Source organism: Choristoneura fumiferana, chromosome Z, assembly GCF_025370935.1.
Source record: "Choristoneura fumiferana chromosome Z, NRCan_CFum_1, whole genome shotgun sequence".
Classification (NCBI taxonomy): domain Eukaryota; kingdom Metazoa; phylum Arthropoda; class Insecta; order Lepidoptera; family Tortricidae; genus Choristoneura; species Choristoneura fumiferana.
The window spans coordinates 40,846,963-40,867,727 of record NC_133472.1 but is presented as its reverse complement, the minus strand read 5'-3'; the positions used below and the strand labels follow the sequence as shown (position 1 = coordinate 40,867,727).

The 20,765-nt window shown below is 41.1% G+C and overlaps 1 protein-coding gene across 11 annotated transcripts in view; it reads right to left on the bottom strand.

Annotated features, from left to right (window-relative positions):
* Positions 1–20,765, bottom strand: part of Mbs (Myosin binding subunit) — a 115,621-nt gene that overhangs the window by 25,306 nt on the left and 69,550 nt on the right. For 10 of the 11 annotated variants that reach the window (XM_074100190.1, XM_074100197.1, XM_074100180.1 and 7 more), the window contains 4 exons: positions 17,714–17,833; positions 14,151–14,280; positions 11,877–12,019; positions 8,734–8,793 (listed from right to left, as the gene is read on the bottom strand). In XM_074100190.1, the coding sequence (XP_073956291.1) occupies positions 8,734–8,793; positions 11,877–12,019; positions 14,151–14,280; positions 17,714–17,833 (453 nt within the window). The remainder of the gene's footprint in view (positions 1–8,733; positions 8,794–11,876; positions 12,020–14,150; positions 14,281–17,713; positions 17,834–20,765) is intronic. The other variant, XM_074100209.1, reaches the window with a different exon arrangement.

Sequence of the window (20,765 nt, the reverse complement as noted above, 5' to 3'; positions counted from 1 at the left end):
GGTAAACAACCACCCGAAAGAAGGCGTATTTAGTGGCATAAGAATCTCCGGACATGAACTATACCACAACCTTAGCACAAGATCCCCTTTCCGAGCTGTGTCGAAGATAAGGATAGCACTAATGATAGCCAACCTCTAGTAGGAGATGGCTTAAGAAGAACAATCGAGGAGTTCTTAAATAAAATGTAAAACCTAGCACTGGCTGGGCAAAGAGACGATCTTGATCTAGAACAACGGCTCATCGGTTTCTTTCTGCCCCCAATCATAATAATAGATAGCTAAATGTTTTGGTTAAAAGATGGCGGTGGGAGAGCGTTCAACAATATGGCATGTGGCCTTGCCTTGCCTCTCTAAAGGGCAACACTATGTAAAACTCGAATCCCAAAATAAAACAGTTTCACCAGTCATCCTACGCGCGTTCCACACGCGAATTTCCTAATGCGCGCTCCAGTGTATTAATATTACACGATATTATGTTAGAGTCAACAATGTTTGTAGCGTGGCCATGTGGGTGCACTTTACTAAGAATACTCGAGCGTTATATTGATGACTGGCTTTTATCCGCGGCTTCACCTTGAACCATTGGATCTGGCAGTTGAACTGATACTTACGCTGATAATTTACGTTATAATTATGATTATTATGAAAAACACCCGTGCCCTTGGCTTTAGTTGATTTCGGAGTTTTTCCGTGGTTTATTTTTTGGGAGTATTGGGATAAAAATCAAACGTGCGTATGTAAAAAGCCGGAATATTGCGTAAAGGTACCTTTTTACCGATGTAGACAAGGATTGTTTTTTTTTTTAATTCCCACAGAATACAGTTTTGCAACGGTAAGCCACAAGGGTAAGCTAGTAGTCATCTAAACTTTCAAACTAACTAGTCCATTGCACTTGACAGATCATGATGACGCTCGCTGCAAGAGTCACGAGCATTGGAGGAGGGCCAATATGTCATGCTACCCATAACGCATCGATTTAGACACCTCTATTGTCTTTCGAAATCACGCTCGATAATAATAACTGGTGCATTGTATAATCGACCGAGAAATACAATGCAATGAACACAAATTTTATCTTAAACATCTTTTTTTTTGGGTTTGAGTCGCCATCGGAACCAAAGCTTGCTTTTGTTTACATGTTTTTTTTTATACCGTGTGCTTGTCCCCAACTCCCTGCAGTTTACTGCGGGGAGGAGTGGGTTGGAGGGGTTTCTATGTTGAATAACTTTAACCACGCCTGGTATATGTATTTATTTATTTATTTCAAACTTTGCAATTTCATTTCGATCTACTTCTAATCAATCCGACCATCAGATTGACTTGAAATTTGGTATACATATGTAGCTTGAATGACAATGCAAGCACAGTCAACTAAGGTACAATCAGCAAAAAAAAAGCTTGTACTAAACAAACAAAAAAACAAAAACTTATTTAGTTATTCTAAATATGCAAAGACGTCACACGCACTTATCAAAACCAAATCGGCTCAACCCAGACCGACGTGATTGCCATTTAGAGTCCAGCTAACGATATTCGCGGTGACATTTAAGATTTCTTTGTGCGATTTTGCCTACGCACACAGAACGTGACGAGCCAAAGTTTCGTTAGTGGTCTTATTTTTGAAACGGTAATGAGTACCTACCTTTCTGTGTAATTTCACTAATTTTAGATGTGATTCATACGCGAAGAAAAGTTAAAAGGTGGTCGTGCACTACACGTTTTGTTGAAATAAGTTTACCACTGCGCAAGTCGAAATGAAAAAACAATACCAGACCTCCACTCGACAGACCGGTCTTGTGCTTTCCGCATCCACCGCGATCCCGCGATCTTAACCAGGTCGTCGCTCCATCTTGTTGGAGGCCTGCCGACAGCTCGTCTCCCGGTCCGCGGACGCCTTTCGAGAACCTTCTGACCCAATCGGCTGCTACCACTTCAGTTTCAGAATTCTACTGCGGATATGATCGATTCTGATTCTATCCCGCAGAGAAACCTCGAGCATAGCCCTCTCAGTGACTTTGAGCTTCCTCATGAGGCCCATCGTCCACAAATTTAATCAAATATAATCTATTGTTCGACAAACCCAGTTGTGAAATCATTTTTTTAATACATATTTTAAAAAACAACGAAAATATTGACGTGTCAAATTAGACAGAGAGATCCGTCATACTACAACGGCCACAGAGAGTCCATACTAAAACTCATTCTTAGAAGAATTGCTAGAGCAAAAGATGAAATGCTAACTTCGCTCGCATCTTAAAAGATCTAAGCACATATCTACATACGTACGGCTGGGACTTTATTTTACACTATGTAAAGATACGCCCCAACATCGCGCGGATGTCACTTTGAGGGAAAAGTAGTGAAAAATTATGAAGTTACTGCCTTCAATTTTTTTCCACCTACATTTTTTATTTATTCATCTGTACTTTACATCAGGTGAGTTAGGGGTCAATCACGGTCAGTTTTGTGAAAAAAAAAACTTTTTTTCTTAGCCGGGGCGGGTCGCCAGTTCACATATGCACCGTTGGCGGGAGGACTGGACGGTTCTCCTTAAAGCGTCGCACTCACGCGTTGCCAAAGCTGGATCCCTTTCGTACTTTGTGGGCGACCTTGTTTTTTGATACGTAAATAGATTTCGTGACGGATTTCTTTCAATACGTGGATTTACTTAGTACAATCGTAAGTAGTTTTGCCGTAAATTGGATACCAACTGACAGTGATAAGTGTCAAAAAATAAATAGTAAAATAGCTAGAACTCGTCTCGAAAACTGATGAGATATAATCATCAGCATCATCATTCCGCACTTGCCAAGGCTTCCTCTCAGATTGAGAGGACTTGAACTGTATCCACGCGGGCCCAGAGAGAGAGAGAGAGAGAGAAGGTAAAAACTTGAACAATATCAAGAAGTTTAATGACGCCATGCGGGAGAAAGCCGGAGTCGTGTCATCAGGTCGCTAAAAAACTATAAATACTCATTTATATTGTGTTTATTTTATTATCTAACGTACTGAGAATCACACTCGTTTGCAGCACTTTTTTCTAACGGTGTCAGATGAGGGTAGAAAGAGACGGTGGGAGCTTTCGCACGTTAGATAGTATAGGTACTGCCACCAGAGTTGAGGTCACGCACACAAGAACAAATCATGTAATAACAGCGGGACTATGATATTTACTCATTAATTTAATTCATTCTCATTTTATGCAATCAGTTCTTATTGTTGCTGTTTGTAATCATTCACTTCAGCTCTCGTGGTAATACCTATACCACAGTTCGCACTTGGCCGTATTTATTTAAGTAGATTATAATAAACTCAACAATCATCAAAACCTAACGGCTGAAATAACAAACTAATTCCATATATGACAACCTGATATACGGTAAAATACGCCTCTGACTGTAGTAGTTGGTTACCTATCACCGAGATTAATTACTAATTAGTCGCTCGAGTTAGTGCTCGGCATTCACAACGCGTCCCGTATCGCGAATAACCCAACTGTGTCAAGGGCAATTCTGGACGTATCAAAAACTAGCGCAAATTTGGCTGCAAAGGGCTTTATATCATCCCGGCCTATATACGTCCCACTGCTGGGCACAGGCCTCCTCTCAGAACAAGAGGGCTTGGGCCATAGTTCCCACGCGGGCCCAGTGCGGATTGGGAACTTCGCACGCACCATTGAATCGCTTCGCAGGTTTGTGCTGGTTTCCTCACGATGTTTTCCTTCACCGCAAAGCTCGTGGTAAATTTCAAATGTAATTTCTGCTTGAGAGGCGATAGGTCGAACCACTAGGCCACCACGGCTTCCAAAGGCGGCGGCAAAGGGCTTTATATGTCACTTTTTAACTACCAGCGCATTATTTGCCAAGGAGAATGCGCCACCTGAATGTTGTCTCCTGTCAGAAAGTTTGCGTATTTTTCCATGAGAAATGAACAAAATCCCGGAATTTCAATTCGATCGCCGCATGTAATGATTTACGCGAGTTAAGCCGCCGTAACGACTACATGACAAATCATGACAGGTAGTCAAGCCGTGGTGGCCTAGTGGTTTGACCTATCGCCTCTCAATCAGAGGGTCGCGGGTTCAAACCCCGGCTCGCACCTCTGAGTTTTCGAAATTCATGTGCGGAATTACATTTGAAATTTACCACGAGCTTTGCGGTGAAGGAAAACATCGTGAGGAAACCTGCACAAACCTGCGAAGCAATTCAATGGTGCGTGTGAAGTTCCCAATCCGCACTGGGCCCGCGTGGGAACTATAGCCCAAGCCCTCTTGTTCTGAGAGGAGGCCTGTGCCCAGCAGTGGGACGTATATAGGCTGGGATGATGATGATGATGATGAGTCAAAGTTTAACGTGAACTTGGGTTAAAAAAAACCTTACTGCCATTGGCATAACATCTCACTAATATCCCACTAATATTATGAATGCGAAAGTTTGTAGGTCTGTTTATTTGTTTGTTACCTCATCACGTCTAAACCGCTGAACCGATTTAGATCAAATCCGGTATACATATAGTTTAAGTCCCGGGGAAGGACATAGGATAGTTTAAAGCTGCGGCTCCACTAAGGCGGAGACGAACGGAGCGGAGACGAGACGTGTTGGATCGACCAATCATTTTTTTTTATGGTATAGGGGGAAAACGAGCAGGCGGATCGCCTGATGGTAAGCGATTACCGTCGCCCATGGACATTGCCGGCCTTTAAGGTAGGAGTACGCTGTTTTCTTGAAAACTTGAAGGTCATATCGGTCCGGGAATACCGCAGGCGATAGTTCATTCCAGAGTTTTGCTGTGCGAGGCAGAAAATTTCTGGAGTAACGCACAGTAGAGGACCGCCAACCATCTAAATGGTGAGGATGGAAGTGTTGTCGCGTAGGTCGGTGGCGAAAGGATGCGGCAGGGATCAACCCGAATAACTCCTCGGAGCACTCCCCGTTGTACATGCGATAGAGGATGCACAGTGAAGCTACGTATGTTAGTTGAAGTGGATTTCAAGAGACAAGGTGTAATATGATTGGTCGATCTCTACAAGTCTCTTCTCCGCTCCGCTCGTCTCCGCCTCAGTGGAGCCGCAGCCTTATCCCGGAAAACAGCACAGTTCCCGCGGCATAGCGATAAACTAATACTACACAGACGGAGTCACATGCAATAGCCTAGTAAAACGCGGCACCCTGAAAAGCTACACCGTGCTTTTACAGCGATGTCACAGCGCGGCCGATTTATGCACACGCGTCTGCGCCGTGTCTCAAAACATGCGAATACGTTTTGATGGATGAGCTGCGCGCGGGCAGATTCGCGCGCTATAAATAACCGGACCATTGTTCGACGACCGGTGGCGGGCGGGAACTCTGCCGACTTCAATGAACATTTTAGTGTTCAAAGAAAGTTAAAAATAGAGTTTTTGTTAAAAATTTAAATTTGTAATACTACCTTTTTTTCCTGACTACTTTTTGTTGACTGTACTTACTTGCATTGTCATTCAAACAACATTTCCATACCAAAATTCAAATTGATGCCATTAACTGTTTAGGAGTTCCGTCATGCGGAGACGATCCTGCCCGGACTATCAGGATATCACTGCCAGATTATTGTATTGTCACCAGATTTACATACGTATGCCAAAAGTGGGTCAAATTTAACTTGCAAGATTTAACCTGTACATACATACTCTTACATACAGCCGTTTTCACATTTGACACTAAATAATAAAGTTCCACATTAATGGAGATGAATATGTCATTAATTGTATACAATAACCTAGCTGTTGCCCGCGATGTATGAAAAATAGTTTACGACCTCAGACCTACCGAATATACACAAAAAGAATCATAAAAGTCGATCAAGCCGTTTCGGAGGAGTTTTGTTAACCCCCGACGCAAAAAGAGGGGTGTTAAAAGTTTGACCGCTATGTGTGTCTGTCTGTCTGTCTGCGGCACCGTAGCTCTTACACGGGTGGACCGATTTGAATGCGGGTTTTTTTTAATTTGAAAGCACGTTTTTTAGCGATGGTTCTTAGACATGTTTTATCAAAATCGGTCCAGCCGTTTTTGATATATTGAGCTTTGAAGTGACAAAGTCTTTGTTGGTTAGGTTATTACAAACACTGTGACACGAGAATTCTGTCCTACTAATATTATAAATATGAAAGTTCGTGGAGATGTTTGGATTTTTAGATGTTTGCTACTGAATCACGCAATAACGGCTTAATGGATTTTTACATGAAACTTGGCTTACAGATAATCAAAGATCTGCATTGAGACATGGGGTACTTGATATCCCAGTAATGCGTTCCCGTGAGATAATCATCATCATCATCCCAGCCTATATACGTCCCACTGCAGGGCACAGGCCTCCTCTCGGAATGAGAGGGCTTGGGCAGTAGTTCCCACGCGTGCCCAGTGCGGATTGGGAACTTCACACACACCGTTGAATTGCTTCGCAGGTTTCTTGTGCAGTTTCCTCACGATGTTTTCTTTCACCGTAAAGCTCGTGGTAAATTTCAAATGTAATTCCGCACATGAAAAACTCAGAGGTGCGAGCAGGGGTTTGCACCCACGACCTTCTGCTTGAGAGGCCATAGGTCAAACCACTCGGCCACCACTGCTGCGTGAGATAATATTTTAAGTTTAAACAAGAATAGAGGACGCTGTCCAAGAACGGTGACGTACAGTCAAGTGCAAAAATAAGTATCTATTCGAACCACTCAAAAATATATTACTACGGCCTTACTGCGTCGGAATAAGAGTCTGTGGTACTTATTTTTGAAACTTTGAATAAGTTCATATTTTTACACTTGACTGTACCTCAGCTCTCAAGATGACGTGACGTGTTAACTTCGTTTGCAATCAGTAGACGGCGTTGCCCTTTCAAATTGTTACCGGAACCTTTTTCAGGCCAAACTCCATAACATTATTTTATTACGTTGCCATGACAACAAGAAGCGTGCAAGTAAACTGTTTATTGTCGTTGTATATTTCAAAAATTGCACGGGCATGATATACAACAGTTTAGTTAAGACGGCATTATTTCTAATGCGGGCGAAACCGCGGGTCAAGGCTAGGTTTATATATTAGAGGAAAGATTGATTGACATTTCGGGTACCGTCGTATTCCGATTGAGATCCTACTTTTCCGATGGAAATACAATCTTCACTATAACAGTATTTCCACGAACTCAGAAGCCAAAAATTAATAAATAAACATCGAAACCACGCGCGAACCACTAGTTACTTTCGACAGATAAATGGTGATCGCCATTTACTAGCCAAGTATATTTTTGTTGTAAATAATATTTTTGTACAATATCAAAACGCTATTTGGCAGAGTTACAAGCTTTATGATTTAGGCGTTCGAAAGGGAGAGACGATCGGGAGACGGATGCTGTCTCGCTCATTGGCTATGGAGGTGTACAAGGTTTTGGATAATTTAGTGATAATAGGTTTAGGAACTTCTTATGAATAAAGGGATCATATTATAAAATTTATAACTAGTGTAATTAATGACAATAGACATACAGGCATTGCCTTATAAACTCAAACGTGGGTGCATTATGGTTTTGACCGGTCGTTCAAATCAACGCATTGACATTCTCGAATGGCCTAATATGGAGGTTGTTAAAAAACCAGAAACGTTCTTAAATGTCACTAGCAAATCCCAGTTTAAATGGCAAACGTCAAATTAACGGTGGCCGTCACACCACAAGTTACGAGTACTTAATGACCGGAGGTAAGTGGCTGCCAGAGCAAGACTTAATGCAAGGAATCATTCTGGCCACTGAATAAAGAAATCAAGAGGAAAGAGCATGTCAACCTGACACGCTGATTGTTAACAATAGCGCATATTAGGCAAAGCTCAGCGCAGGGCACTAGCGCAAACCCATGATAACGTCAGTTCTCTTTATATTTTTTCGCCATGACAGATCATGCATGACCAGAGTTCTAGTGCCTATAGAAATCATGATATTTATTAGTAACAAAATAACATGACATTTTACATCGATAGTAACGATAGAGCTATATTTAAAATAAAAAAATAATACGATATTATGGCATTTAAGATACTCAAAAAACTTTTTACGGTTTTGTGCTAGTGCTGCAGTCTGAAGGATGAAAATTTCAGTAATATTCCCTATTAATGCTTTCACAGAGTTCATTTTACAATGCGATATTTTAGTGATGACTCTATTAGGCGACTGAATATAGCAACAAGTGGACAAATTTATGTCAAACAACGTTCGTTGACCGAAGTAGTTTGAAACATAGACATAAAAACAGCACCATCAACTGACGTACCATTTATGTGCTGTCTAAACTCTAAACATAATTCTCCCATAGATTTTTTAGTTGGCTTTTGTGACGTTTAATTGGTTTAATAACTAAATGAGACAATCGCAAGCATGACCGCAGGGCTACTACGAAACTCGAAGTACGTGTCGTGCGGTCCCTCTCGCTCTCGTATTAAATAGTATAAGTGTCAGAGAGGCCGCACGACACGAACTTCGAGTTTCGAGTTTCGTAGTAGCCCTGCTTTAACGTAAAACGGATCTCTTTATGCCAACGGCGTCTGTAGGTAATGCCACCAGAGTGGATATAACTCACTCAAGAACATGTCATGTAATGACAGCGGGATTTTGACATTCACTCATTCATTACATTAATTATATGTTATCAGTACTTCATGTTGCTGTATGCGTAATAATTAATTTCAACTCTTGTGGTTATAGGTAGTTAGTCCTTACCTGAAGAGTTTCTGAGTCACCGTCGCCTTCCCCGCCTCCGCCGCGGTCGTTGACGATATCCTGGAACAATGAACCCGATTACCAACTAGTATTTATATTTCTCTACACACATGTCATGGGTATAACATCTGGCAGCGTTGCTCTGAAAATGAACTCTGGTTGAGTTCGAAACGCGTCGGTGTTGAGGTGGTGGTGATAGTTGGATTTGTGTGGTTTGTGTGTTCTTACAGGGTGGAGGTGGAGGAACAGCATGAACACATATTTTTTGCATAGACGTAGCTATCGCAAGGTCTCGGGTGAGCTAAGTAATTGTTTTAAACCCCCGACGCAAAAGAGGGGTTTTATAAGTTTGACCGCTATGTGTGTCTATGTGTCTGTGTGTCTGTCTGTGGCACCGTAGCTCTTAAACGGGTAGACTGATTTGAATACGGTTTTTTGGGGTTCCGGAGCCAAAATGGCAAAAACGGAACCCTTATAGTTTCGCCATGTCTGTCTGTCTGTCTGTCCGTCCGCGGCTTTGCTCAAGGACTATCAATGATAGAAAGCTTTGAAAAATATGAAAAAATTCAGGATGGTATATCAAACTTTCAAGGAAAACTATAACGGCTAAGTTTGCTTGAGAATTATTAGTAGTTTATGAGTAAATACGAGTAGCAGCCTAAGGTATAAAATATACCTAAACTTGGAAGATTCCGTATAAAATACGAAATCCTTAGAAAAATATTACTTAATTTTTTCGTAATGGCTACAGAACCCTATTTCGGGCGTGTCCGACACCCTCTTGGCCGGTTTTATTGAGATATTGAACTTTGAAGTGACAAAGTCGCGGGTTTTCCAACTTTTGTTGGTTAGGTTAGTTAGTTAATTTAGTTTTGACAAAAAGCTTTTAGTATATTCCGGAACTAATTTTCAGGCTTGAGATTGCAAAACTTGACTTCGGAATCAAATATTCAATATTTATTAATGCTTATTGCATTAACAAGTGTCATTTGACAAAACGAACGAGTAATATCCGCGTATAAACTGGATAAGTAAAAGCAAAACAGTTTAAGACGACAAATATGATTGCAGCTTGGAATGCCAGAATTGCAACAGTAATTTAGATATTTTAGGAATCTTGGTCAAATGGAATCTAGTCCAATACGAATATACAGATGTAGGGAACTAGTGAACAATGCGTTCAAATTCTGGAAATTTGGAACACAGACACTACTTCCGAATGCTGCCGACGTGCCTATTAATTATTGTATTAAATAATACATACATGTTTGTATTAAATAAATAGGGTATTAAATCCCCCACTATCAAATTATTATTCGGTGGGCGCGCGATGACAGCGCCAACTAGCTGTTACAATTACAGTGGACTTTCAAATGTCAAATGGCTGGCTGTCATTACGAAAACCAAGCAAGTAAACAAACAAATAATTTCAATAAAATATCCTTATTTACATCATTATATTCTACTTACTGATGTGCCGAAGGAAACTTTCCAAAATTGCGGCTTTTTTCATACAGGAAAATTTCCCGAAATTACCGAGAACTTTTCCATCTTTTTGGAATCTTTCCACAACTTGCAAGTCTGTAATTCTACTGGATCATGTAAATCTATCTATAGTGTCGATAATAACGTTGACCTTTTTTATTTCATGTAGTATTTTTATTTACAGTCCTATGTCTGTCGTTTTCATATTTTCACACTGAAAAGTAGTTGCGTCATGGGTGGCCGAAAAAAAAACAGTCAAGTGCATAATAAGGAAATAAGGAAGAACAAAAATACGCATTAAACTAAATTCAAATAAAAAAGGGATGTCTCACTCAAGTTTACAGTTCAATGAGGGCTAGTTAACAAGCGAAATATCACTAGATGGCGTTAGTATTATGAGGGTCGTTTGACGTTACGGTCTTACTTGCAATTAGCTTATTTAGGGACTGTTTCACTACCCATTGATTAATTTTAACTGACAGTTAAATGTGATGCCGTCTCCGTCTCGAACAAAACAAACAGAGACGACATCACATTTATCCGTCAGTTAAAATTAATCAATGGGTGGTACAGCACCTTAGCATGTTAACTAAATGAGATGATTGCAAGCAACCAGACATCAAATTTCGCCTGTCAATTAGCCCTAATTTACAGCTTGTTATCAATCAATCAATCATTTATTGTTATTATAATCTGTGGTAATGGTGTAGGTCTGTGGTGTCGTGTCGTAGAACAAGGATCACCGACGTAGCCAAGCGAATTAGCTCGTTGAAGTGGCAATGGGCAGGCCATATAGGTAACACGGAGAACAGATGGCCGTTGGGGCCAAAAATTTCTCGTGTGGGGACCGCGGATCGGCAAGCGCAGCGTAGGACGTCCACCAACGAGATGGACGGATGACCTGGTTAAAGACGCGGGTTCACCGTAGATGCAAGCCGCTGCCAACCGAAGCAACTGGAGGTCTATAGGGGAGGCCTATGTCCAACAGTGGACGTCCTACGGCTGAGATGATGATGGATGATGGATGCAATATGGTGACTAGAGCATAAGATGGAAAGACTTTTATTAAACTTCGATTAATGGTGATTCGAATTCTATGGTGATAAATAGTGATAATGTTCCTAATAATAGTGAAGTATCACTTCACGAATACGCACCTCTTACATCTGTAAATGTAAAGAAAAGAAGTGATTTTCCCTACATAAGTGGATAGCGAACTATAAAAGGAATGCACTGAAAATCCATACTAATATTATAAATGCGAAAGTGTGTGTGTTTGAGCATATGTTTGTCCGTCTTTCACGCCGTAACAGAGCGACGGATCGACGTGGTTTTTGGCAAAGAGATAGTTTATGGGCCCGAGAATGACAAAAGCTACTTTTTATCCCGGATAAATGCACAGATCCCGAGGGAACAGCGCGCGATAACCGAATTCCATGCGGGCAAAGCCGCAGGCAAAAGTTAGTATGTATATAATATAGAAAAAAAAAATACGAATATTGACTACAAGTATTTTTCAATTATGTTCTCTTTTCAAACCAATTGTAGTCCTATCCATGTTACGTATATCGTTCTACATGATTTTGACGTAGGTAAATTGCATCCGCCATCCGCCCACTGTTGATGAATCTGTGGCATCAGTTGCGTTAAGTACTCACGTCGACCTGCCCGACGCCGGTGGACCGCCGCTTGGGCCTGCGCCGGCGCTGGATCACGTTCATCGCGGCCTGCGTGCTCGCCGGGGACGCGTTGCTGGACGACTTGCTCTCGGTGCTGCTCTCTCGCTCCTTCTCGTCCTCGCCTGTGGAGACAGCACGATATAGCGCATTGTTTAGGAAACTACCGTCATTATAATTAAAATTTATTTTTGTTTAAAATGTCATCCCAATAATATTATAAATGCAAAAGTTTGTAAGTCTGTCTGTTTGTTGCCTTTTCACGTCTAAACTGCAGAACTGATTCAGATGAAATTTGATATAAAGATAGCTTGAGTACCAGGGAAGGACACAAAATAGTTTTTATCCTAGCATAGTAGAAGATGTATAATTATGTGGGTAGATATACAGTTTAACACCTCTGTCTGAGTGCCCCTAATATCGGGTCATGAAGCTTTTCCCCAGGAGACCATGCTCCCACTATGGGTTCACAGTGTCGCCACATTTCTTATAGGGTAGTTAGTGGGAATGAACAGAATAACTCTGTGCCAAAGTTCAAAATTAAAGTTAGTAGCCTTAATGCGACAAGGTTTTAGATCGTCCTACGTTGAGAGGTTAGAGCTATCCATAAGCTCTACTTAATACAACAGGTGAGTGCCGTGATTGGTACCATGGGTCGGACCGAGAGCTACTCCATCATGGTAGGATTCTCCCATTAACAATCCGACCCATTCCATACACGGAATCTTGCTCTCCTCAATCTGCGGGACCCAGTGGTCCCTTGGACAGTCCTCCTCCTTCCCCATAGACCTCCCCCGTTCCACCATGACTTACTTTTACTCTAACTTAACCTCTCAACGTATTCCTCTCTCGTTGTTGTATGATCAGTATAAGCACTTACCGGGGCAGTCTTTGTAGTTCGTGTTCATATCCTCTCATTCACTCACGATTTCGTACCATAATTCTTAATCATATTTCCTATGAACTCTCTTAATCTTTTTCTTTTCTCTCCTCCTTTCTGCCAAAAAACTAAAAACATATCTCTCTCAAATCTACCCTTTCCCTCCATCTTTTCTCACAATGTTACCAGTATTGAAATCTTAAATACTCACATTCGTTCAGGAATCGCGTGAATTCGCGACACACAGCACACTTGGACATGCGACTTTGTCAAATCATTTTGTATAGTATACGAGCGTTTCAACCGCTATCAATGTCCTGCGCTTATACTGAAGAAATCAGTCAAGTTGAATGGAAGGACTTTATAAAACGATGCGGTGTGCATGCGGTACAAATACAATGAGGGCTATCGTTTTTTGTCTCACTAGATGGCGCACTGTTGCGTGAGGTTTTTAAGTGTGGCTTTCAAAGTCTGTTATTACGGGCGTGAAAACAAAGTTTAGATTAAAATCATATTTAATACACCTTAAAACCGTACCATAAAAATATCGAGCATGCCACAGTGTTGCATAGTCCCCGTTTTGTTCGGAAAAAAGGGAGGACAAAGGTTTCCGAAAGACAAAACTGTCTCAAAACACAGACATTCATTGCCCCGGAACGCATATTTGCCATAATTAATTTCAGATATTGCAAAATATTCACAATATTATTCCAATTATAAATAAACCCGCGTAGCTCACCCAAAAACTATGAGATTTGACATTTCGGAGACCTCACGCTACACTAGCGCCTCTAGTGGTGAATTCATACGCGATAGCCCTCATTCATTAAAATTTCTTGCTCACGGTCTCTCATTTCTTCAACATATGCGGCAGCAAACTGCTCGCTTGATGATACTAGCTCTAGCACCGTCCGCTTTGAGCAAAACTTTTTCCACGCACAACAATATGAAACCAGTTTCCTGGGACAGTGTTTCCAGAGCGGTAACAGCTTAGATCCTATCAGTGTCTCAAAGGGCCGGCAATGCGTGTGACACGGCTCGTCATGGCTGGTGTTCATCGGCGGCGGTGATTACTTCCCATCAGATTACCCGCACGCTCGTTTTCACTCTTATATAATAAACCCAACCAACAAAGTTGGAAAACCCTCGACATTGTCACTTCAAAGTTCAATATCTCAAAAACGGCTGAACCGATTTTGATACGACATACCTTAGAACCATCGCTAGAAACCCTGCTTTCAAATAAAAAAATCGCATTCAAATCGGTTCATCCATTTAAGAGCTACGGTGCCACAGACAGACACACAGCGGTGAAACTTATAACACCCCTCTTTTAGCATCGGGAGTTGGTGTTCCGGCTGATGCACTTCGCTTACCAGCACGGCTCTCCTCCTTGGTGGGTGGTGAGGCAGTGTTGGCGGTGGAACCGGCCGGCGGGCGCCGCAGCGGCAGCGTTACCGTCGCGTCCGCCGCCGCCCGCGGTCGCGCCGCATCCTCCAACTCGAACTGTACACAAAAGCCCTCATTGTCTAACGCACTTTGGATCACGATCGCTTTCACCACCTCTCTCTCGACGGCATGGCATGACGATAAAATGAAACAGTGAATGCGATCGCGAGTGCCAGAGCGTTAGGCAACACGGCCAGTGCTATTTCGCTAGTCCACAGCGGGTATATAGTCGAACTAACTGATTCATTCACCAGGGTACAACCTTTTAATAATCAATACATACTTATTATTATAAATGCGAAAGTGTGTTTGTATGTATGTTTGTCCGTCTTTCACGTCGAAACGGAGCAACGGATGGACGTGATTTTTGGCATTGAGATAGTTTATGGGCCAGAGAGTGACATAGGCTACTTTTTATCCCGAAAAAAAGCACAGTTCCCGAGGGAACAGAGCGCGATAACCGAATACCACGCGGGCGGAGCAAAAGCTAGTTGCAATATGATTTTCTTGACAAAACTATGGGATGTCAACATGATATACAAAGGTTCCACCCTGGGCCATTACTCCATTTCAAACAATTATGTAGTAGAGAGAAACCTTTGTGCTACTATGTAACGTCATATTGACGTCTCCGTGAAATTGATTATGAAAAGGTTCCACCCTGGCGCATGAATCAGTTTGTTCGACTGTACAAAATGGTGCAACTGATGCAGAATATACAGCAGATGGTTGGGTTGGTGCGAACCAATTTTGTGCGCCGTTAGATGTCGATGGTCTATAAAGTACTTTATTACGTTACAATCTAGCCTATCTAAGCTAATAAGTTTCTTTAACTTAAACTATCTAATTAGAATTGCATCGGTTAATTAAGAAAATTGTGATTGGTTTTTTTGGAATCTTTTTGTATTTTTTATTTCAATTCCAAATTTTTACTTTTACGGTCATCCCGTAAAACCTAAATTGAAAATACAAACTGAAATATAGATGCACAGAGAAAACAGAAAAATAAGACCATCACTGGGAATCGAACCCAGGTCCTCGGTAATACGTACCGCGTGCTATACCGCTACACCACTGATGGTTGACCATCAGTGGTGTATCAGGTTTTTCTGTTTTTTCTGTGCATCTATATTTCAGTTTGTATTTTCAATTTAAGAAAATTGTATCGGTTAATATGGACCAACTTTTTGAACTCCACCCTACTGAAATACGACAAATTCACGGAAACATGTGTCAACTTTTCCATTGCTGTAGAGTCTCATCCAACTATTTGCTGTAAAATTCAATACTCATTTTATGACACAGTGTAAAGCGCAGTTGAGTAGCCAGCCACAGTGTTGTAGGCTAGTGCGGACACAAAGCATTGACAAAACTGTGATAAGGTCAAAGGGGGCTAGTGTGCCTTTCAAGCTGCAGACTAAGTACTGACTAGAGAACTAATACTAAGAGGTATACTACCCTCTAAAGGTACTCTTAAGGTTAATCACTTGTGTTTTTATACGATCTGATGTGTTTTTTTTTAGATACCGCATTTTGCCTTAAGAGGGCCTTATAGAGGCTGGCAAAGCATACATATTAGTACTACATTAGCATATTACGCAGAGTTAATTTGAAGAACATCAATGCATCCCGAAAGAACGTGCAATATTAAAGATATTAATTGGAACTTTAACGTGACAAAAATACACCAAGCATTAAATGATTATTAAAAGAACTTAGCATTGGCTAGCCAGTGATGTTTTTAATGTTTCAAAAAGCCAACATAACGTAATCGATTAATTATTTAATTAATTTTGGAGGCATGTCCACATTATTGCGAACAATGACGATAAACCATCCGATCCCTGATTATAATAGTCGTCCGTAGATTTGTCAGGCCTCTTAGGGCCTACGCTAGCTGACGTGGTTTGCACGGAGCGGGTGGCCGCCTGTTGAACAATAGTGTGAGCAGCGCTAACTGCGCGCGTCGCGTGCATAGGATTGTACCTGCGCCCGCGCCAGCTAGCGTAAGACCTTAAACGTCTGCCACTCCTGTTGCTTACCGTACAATCAACGTCGCAGGCTTGTTGAGCCAATTACCACTGTTTGTACAGTCGAGTTCATTTACATGTGCACATTAACGCTATCTAAAATATCTGAACACGACTCGGGCGTGTCCAGATATTTTTGACAGCGTAAGTGTGCACATGTAAATGAACTCGACTGTAACATGGTCACGTAATGCTAATAGTATACTAATGACAAAATATCGTCACTACTTTGAAAAAATCTCGTATCTCAAATCAATACGTCAACAAATATGACCCTTAAAACAATGTTCATTAAGTTCACTCGGAAAGATCATCGATTTTGAGATACCAGCTTTTTTCAAATTTTACATCTGTACGAGTATTACCCGGCTCAATTCCGAAGTGACAGAATACGTGAGAAATAAAAAACATCGTACAAAACATCTCGTCATAGTCTATCCAACGCGCGCGGCATTGCAATCGCACTCCATCTCTTTCTGTAAAATGGGATCAGATGGTTGTAGACATGAGACGGTGAAGAAATCAAATCCAAATCTATAAGTAAAATGAATAAGAGCAAGTAGAAGAATCATCACGGACTACCCAATAAGCAGCAAGTTAATATATTAGCACATATGTTAATAACATAATATATCGCATGCATGTTTTTTTAATTAGGAACAAATAGATGTTACTTTAATGTCACATTGACCTAAAATTCGTTTGAACCGGAATTTTTTAGACAAAACATGCTCGACACATATCTGACTAACGTACGAGCATGATATTTGCGGAATGAGCAAACGCGATCCTTCATCTTTAGTATAAATCACTCTAATATGCTCTAAAATGTAAGCTATACCTACAGCTTAGGGTATCAGAAAATAGTATCTTGAACTTTTACAGTTTTTCAAGACATTTTTAACTGTCATTGATAAAAATATTTCAGTAGTAGTTGTATGATCTATACTGTACAGTCGAGTTCATAAACTTGTGAGCAAAAATTTGATCCAAAATATCTGAGCACGCTTCTACGCCGTTAACAATAGACTCGTGTTCAGATATTTTTGATAAAAAATTTGCTCACAAGTTTATGAACTCGACTATAAGTGTCTGTGACAGGCTACTTGGCGCTAGTGTCACTATATCCTTATGACAATTTTGACATTTTGTGTCACGTTTGTACCTAATCGCAAACAAGACTGTAACGTCAAACGGACCTCTCGATACAAACGCCATCTAGTGGTAAATATTTCGCATGTCAAACAAACCTCACGCCGCTTCGCTCTTAGCTTTAGTAGAAGTACGAAAGGAAAGAATATTGTATGTAGTTTTTTAACATTTAACAGAGCCCTTCTTCTCGTTCCCAACTGTATTAACTTCGAAAAAGGCACTGTACATTCTTAATACTTTCTGAAAGGGGGTTGTACGCGAATGCGAGATGTGATAGCGTTTGCTCAATCCGCGATCGATCCGAGCACCTTATTGGCCGGGTCAAGGCGCAGACGCCACGAGGGTCGGCGCTCGTTGTGCGCGGCGATCGTCGCCGTGGCTGTGGCGGTGGCGGCCGCTAGCGCCACCGTGACGGCCACATCCCGCGTCTGACACCACACACCAAGCTCGTTAGCTAGCCCTACCACTACTATATTCGCACTAGATTGAAAGAGCATCAATGAGGGCTATATCGCTAGATGGCGTTAATATCGTGAGGCCCGTTTGACGTTACGACCTTGCTTGCAATTGGCTAATAACTAAATTAGCCAATTAGAAGCAAGACCGTAACATCAAACGGACCATACGTACAGTCACCAGAATTAATATCTGCCACAGTCCTTGCGACCCTAGAAATAGAGTCGTATCAGATATTTATGCACGCTTGTTGTGTCAGATATTGGTGCTGGTGACTGTACTAACGCCATCTAACGATATTTCGCCTGTCAATATGCCCTCATTCGAAATAACACAGCATTTTAATTTAAACCTTTCAGAAATTTGATGGATGTCCAGTCTAAATTAAAATGGTGTATTATAAAGAGTTAATATCGTTTTCGATTTGCGTGCGATATTCGAAAGGCAGCGCGGCAAGCGTCGCTATTCATTGCGCAGTCGACACTTATTACATTCCGATGTCGGCAACCGCGACCGACGACCGCGACCGGGTCGCGTGACGCGCTGACGGATGCAAGAAACCGCGTCAACGACCAAGTTCATACTAAAGCATTATACCGAACTCGCTTTAAATAAAAAAAATAAGGCTTTATAGCGAACGCACAGCGGTTCCCGTAAACTGGGGTGACTTTGATCAAATTGGAACTAAACATTCTCATGCTTTTAAAATTGCTATAAAATCGATACTGTTCACAGAAGTCATCTACATAGATGAAAAGAAGGTCGATGATGAGATGACATCAACTAGGAGTAGTCAGGGCCTACGCTAGCTGACACGGATAGCACGGAGCGGGTGGACGCATATTGGAAAATAGTACGAGCAGCGCTAACAACGCGCGTCGCGTGCGACGGATTTTACCCGCCCCCGCAGCTGGCGTGCGAAGTGCACCCGCGCCAGCTAGCGAAGACCCTCAAATTACGTTTTGGACGCTCAGCAGTGCAAATTCACTTCTGTTAACTATAATTGGACGTAATTATGCAAACAGGAACCAACCCACGCTTCCCTCCAAAATTGAGATAATTATTCAACCAGTTACTAAAATGCACTCTATCAGGTTAACAGAAGGTGCATTATAGTAACTTGTTACAATACTAATCTCAATTTTGGGGGAATGTGTGTTGGTTCCTGTTTGCATAATAACATTAGGGTTTGTGACAGACTAGTCAGCCCCAGCATCGTGAGTACCGTTTGACAACTTTGACACTTGTGTCACGTTTGAGGGAGTTCAAGACTAACGTCAAACCGACCTCAATCATGAGTTAGTATCAACTAACGCCATCTAGCGATATTTCATGTCAAGAAAACCTCACTGCCGACATACGCAATGTATTTGGGAAAACGCTAACCACGCCGCTGCTCGCGCAATTTAGTGGCCAGGCCGTTTCTCCACACGTTGGCGCCAACGTTGGAACGAATGCTGTCTCGATACACAAGTTGGACGAGTAGCATTGGCACCAGCATTGGGCCAACCAGTGGAGTCGGTCATGTCATACATTAACAGATTCATCCAACAAATGTGATAGGGCAGCTCAATGTCAAGATGAGATGCATATACTATCTTTGTTCCAGAGTGTATATGTCAGAGTGCATATTTTAGCTATTCCGTCATATGTCTAAGGCCATACAGATGTAAAACTAACGGTTTGCCACCATAGTTTTTATCTCCAGTTCTTTGTATTTATGTCGTAGCATGCTCTCAATTAGCTTATCGTATCGAACCGTGCCCTCATTAGCTTATCGTATCGAACCGTCCCTCTCACTCTCGTTTTAAATAATATAAGCGCCAGCGGGACGGCAAGACACGAAGACAGCGCAGAATTATCCAGGCATTTTTATCTGTCATAGTGATTTCTCACTTATCGACTTGATAATCAATATCAATATATCGATACAGAACATGTTAAAAAAGATTAAAGGTAGAGGTCAACAATAGACGGTTTTATCGCTAAAGAGCGATCTCTTCCAATTAACTTTTGAGCAGTTGAAAATGTGAAATAGACATAAATATGAATTAAGCAAAGAAAACAATGAATAGTTAACAACTTCTATTCAATTTAATAATTCAGTTTCATATTCCAAGTCTGTTGTAGCCCTCATAAATGTTCCATTGATGGCTTTGTTAAAGATATTACATTATTATTTTACGATACACTATCATTATCGATATTATTTAGGTAGAGTCGATAAGTGAGAAGTAACTCATTTAATACAATAATTGAATAACACTTCGACCCGAAATCCGACTTTTCCCGATGTAAACCATTACCTTACTACTCGTACGTACATCTGGAATGTCGAGAATAAATGACACGTCTTGAAAAACAGTGCCAGAGATTTCGAGACTGCGCAATTTATACTACTCATTCTTTATACTCGAGTCCAGAATTAGGCGAACTAGATTGACAGCTTAAAATGTTACCAGACATAGCAAAAAAAAATAGTCATAGAAATATGTCGATATTATAACTTTTGGGCTTTATTTCAATAGCTTTAGGCCTAAAAACGACATAAAGGATAACACAATCAAAAATGAATCAACAAAATAATAACAACTTCACAATAACGAGAGATAGTTCTCAGCAAACCCATGGCAGTTAAGTCGAATGACATATCGTCACTACTTTTAAAAAAACTCTTAGCTCAAAATAGATAATTTTTCTGAGTGAACTTTATAGACAGTACATCAAGGTTCAATTTTGTTGACATATTGATTTTAGATACGACATTTTTTCAAAGTAGTGACGATATATTGAAACGTCAACAAAACAAAATGGCGAACGGTGTCCATACCGATGTTCAACAGGTTTTTTTCCAAATCATTCAAATAAAAAAAGGTTTATTTTATTATTATTTCGTATAAAGTT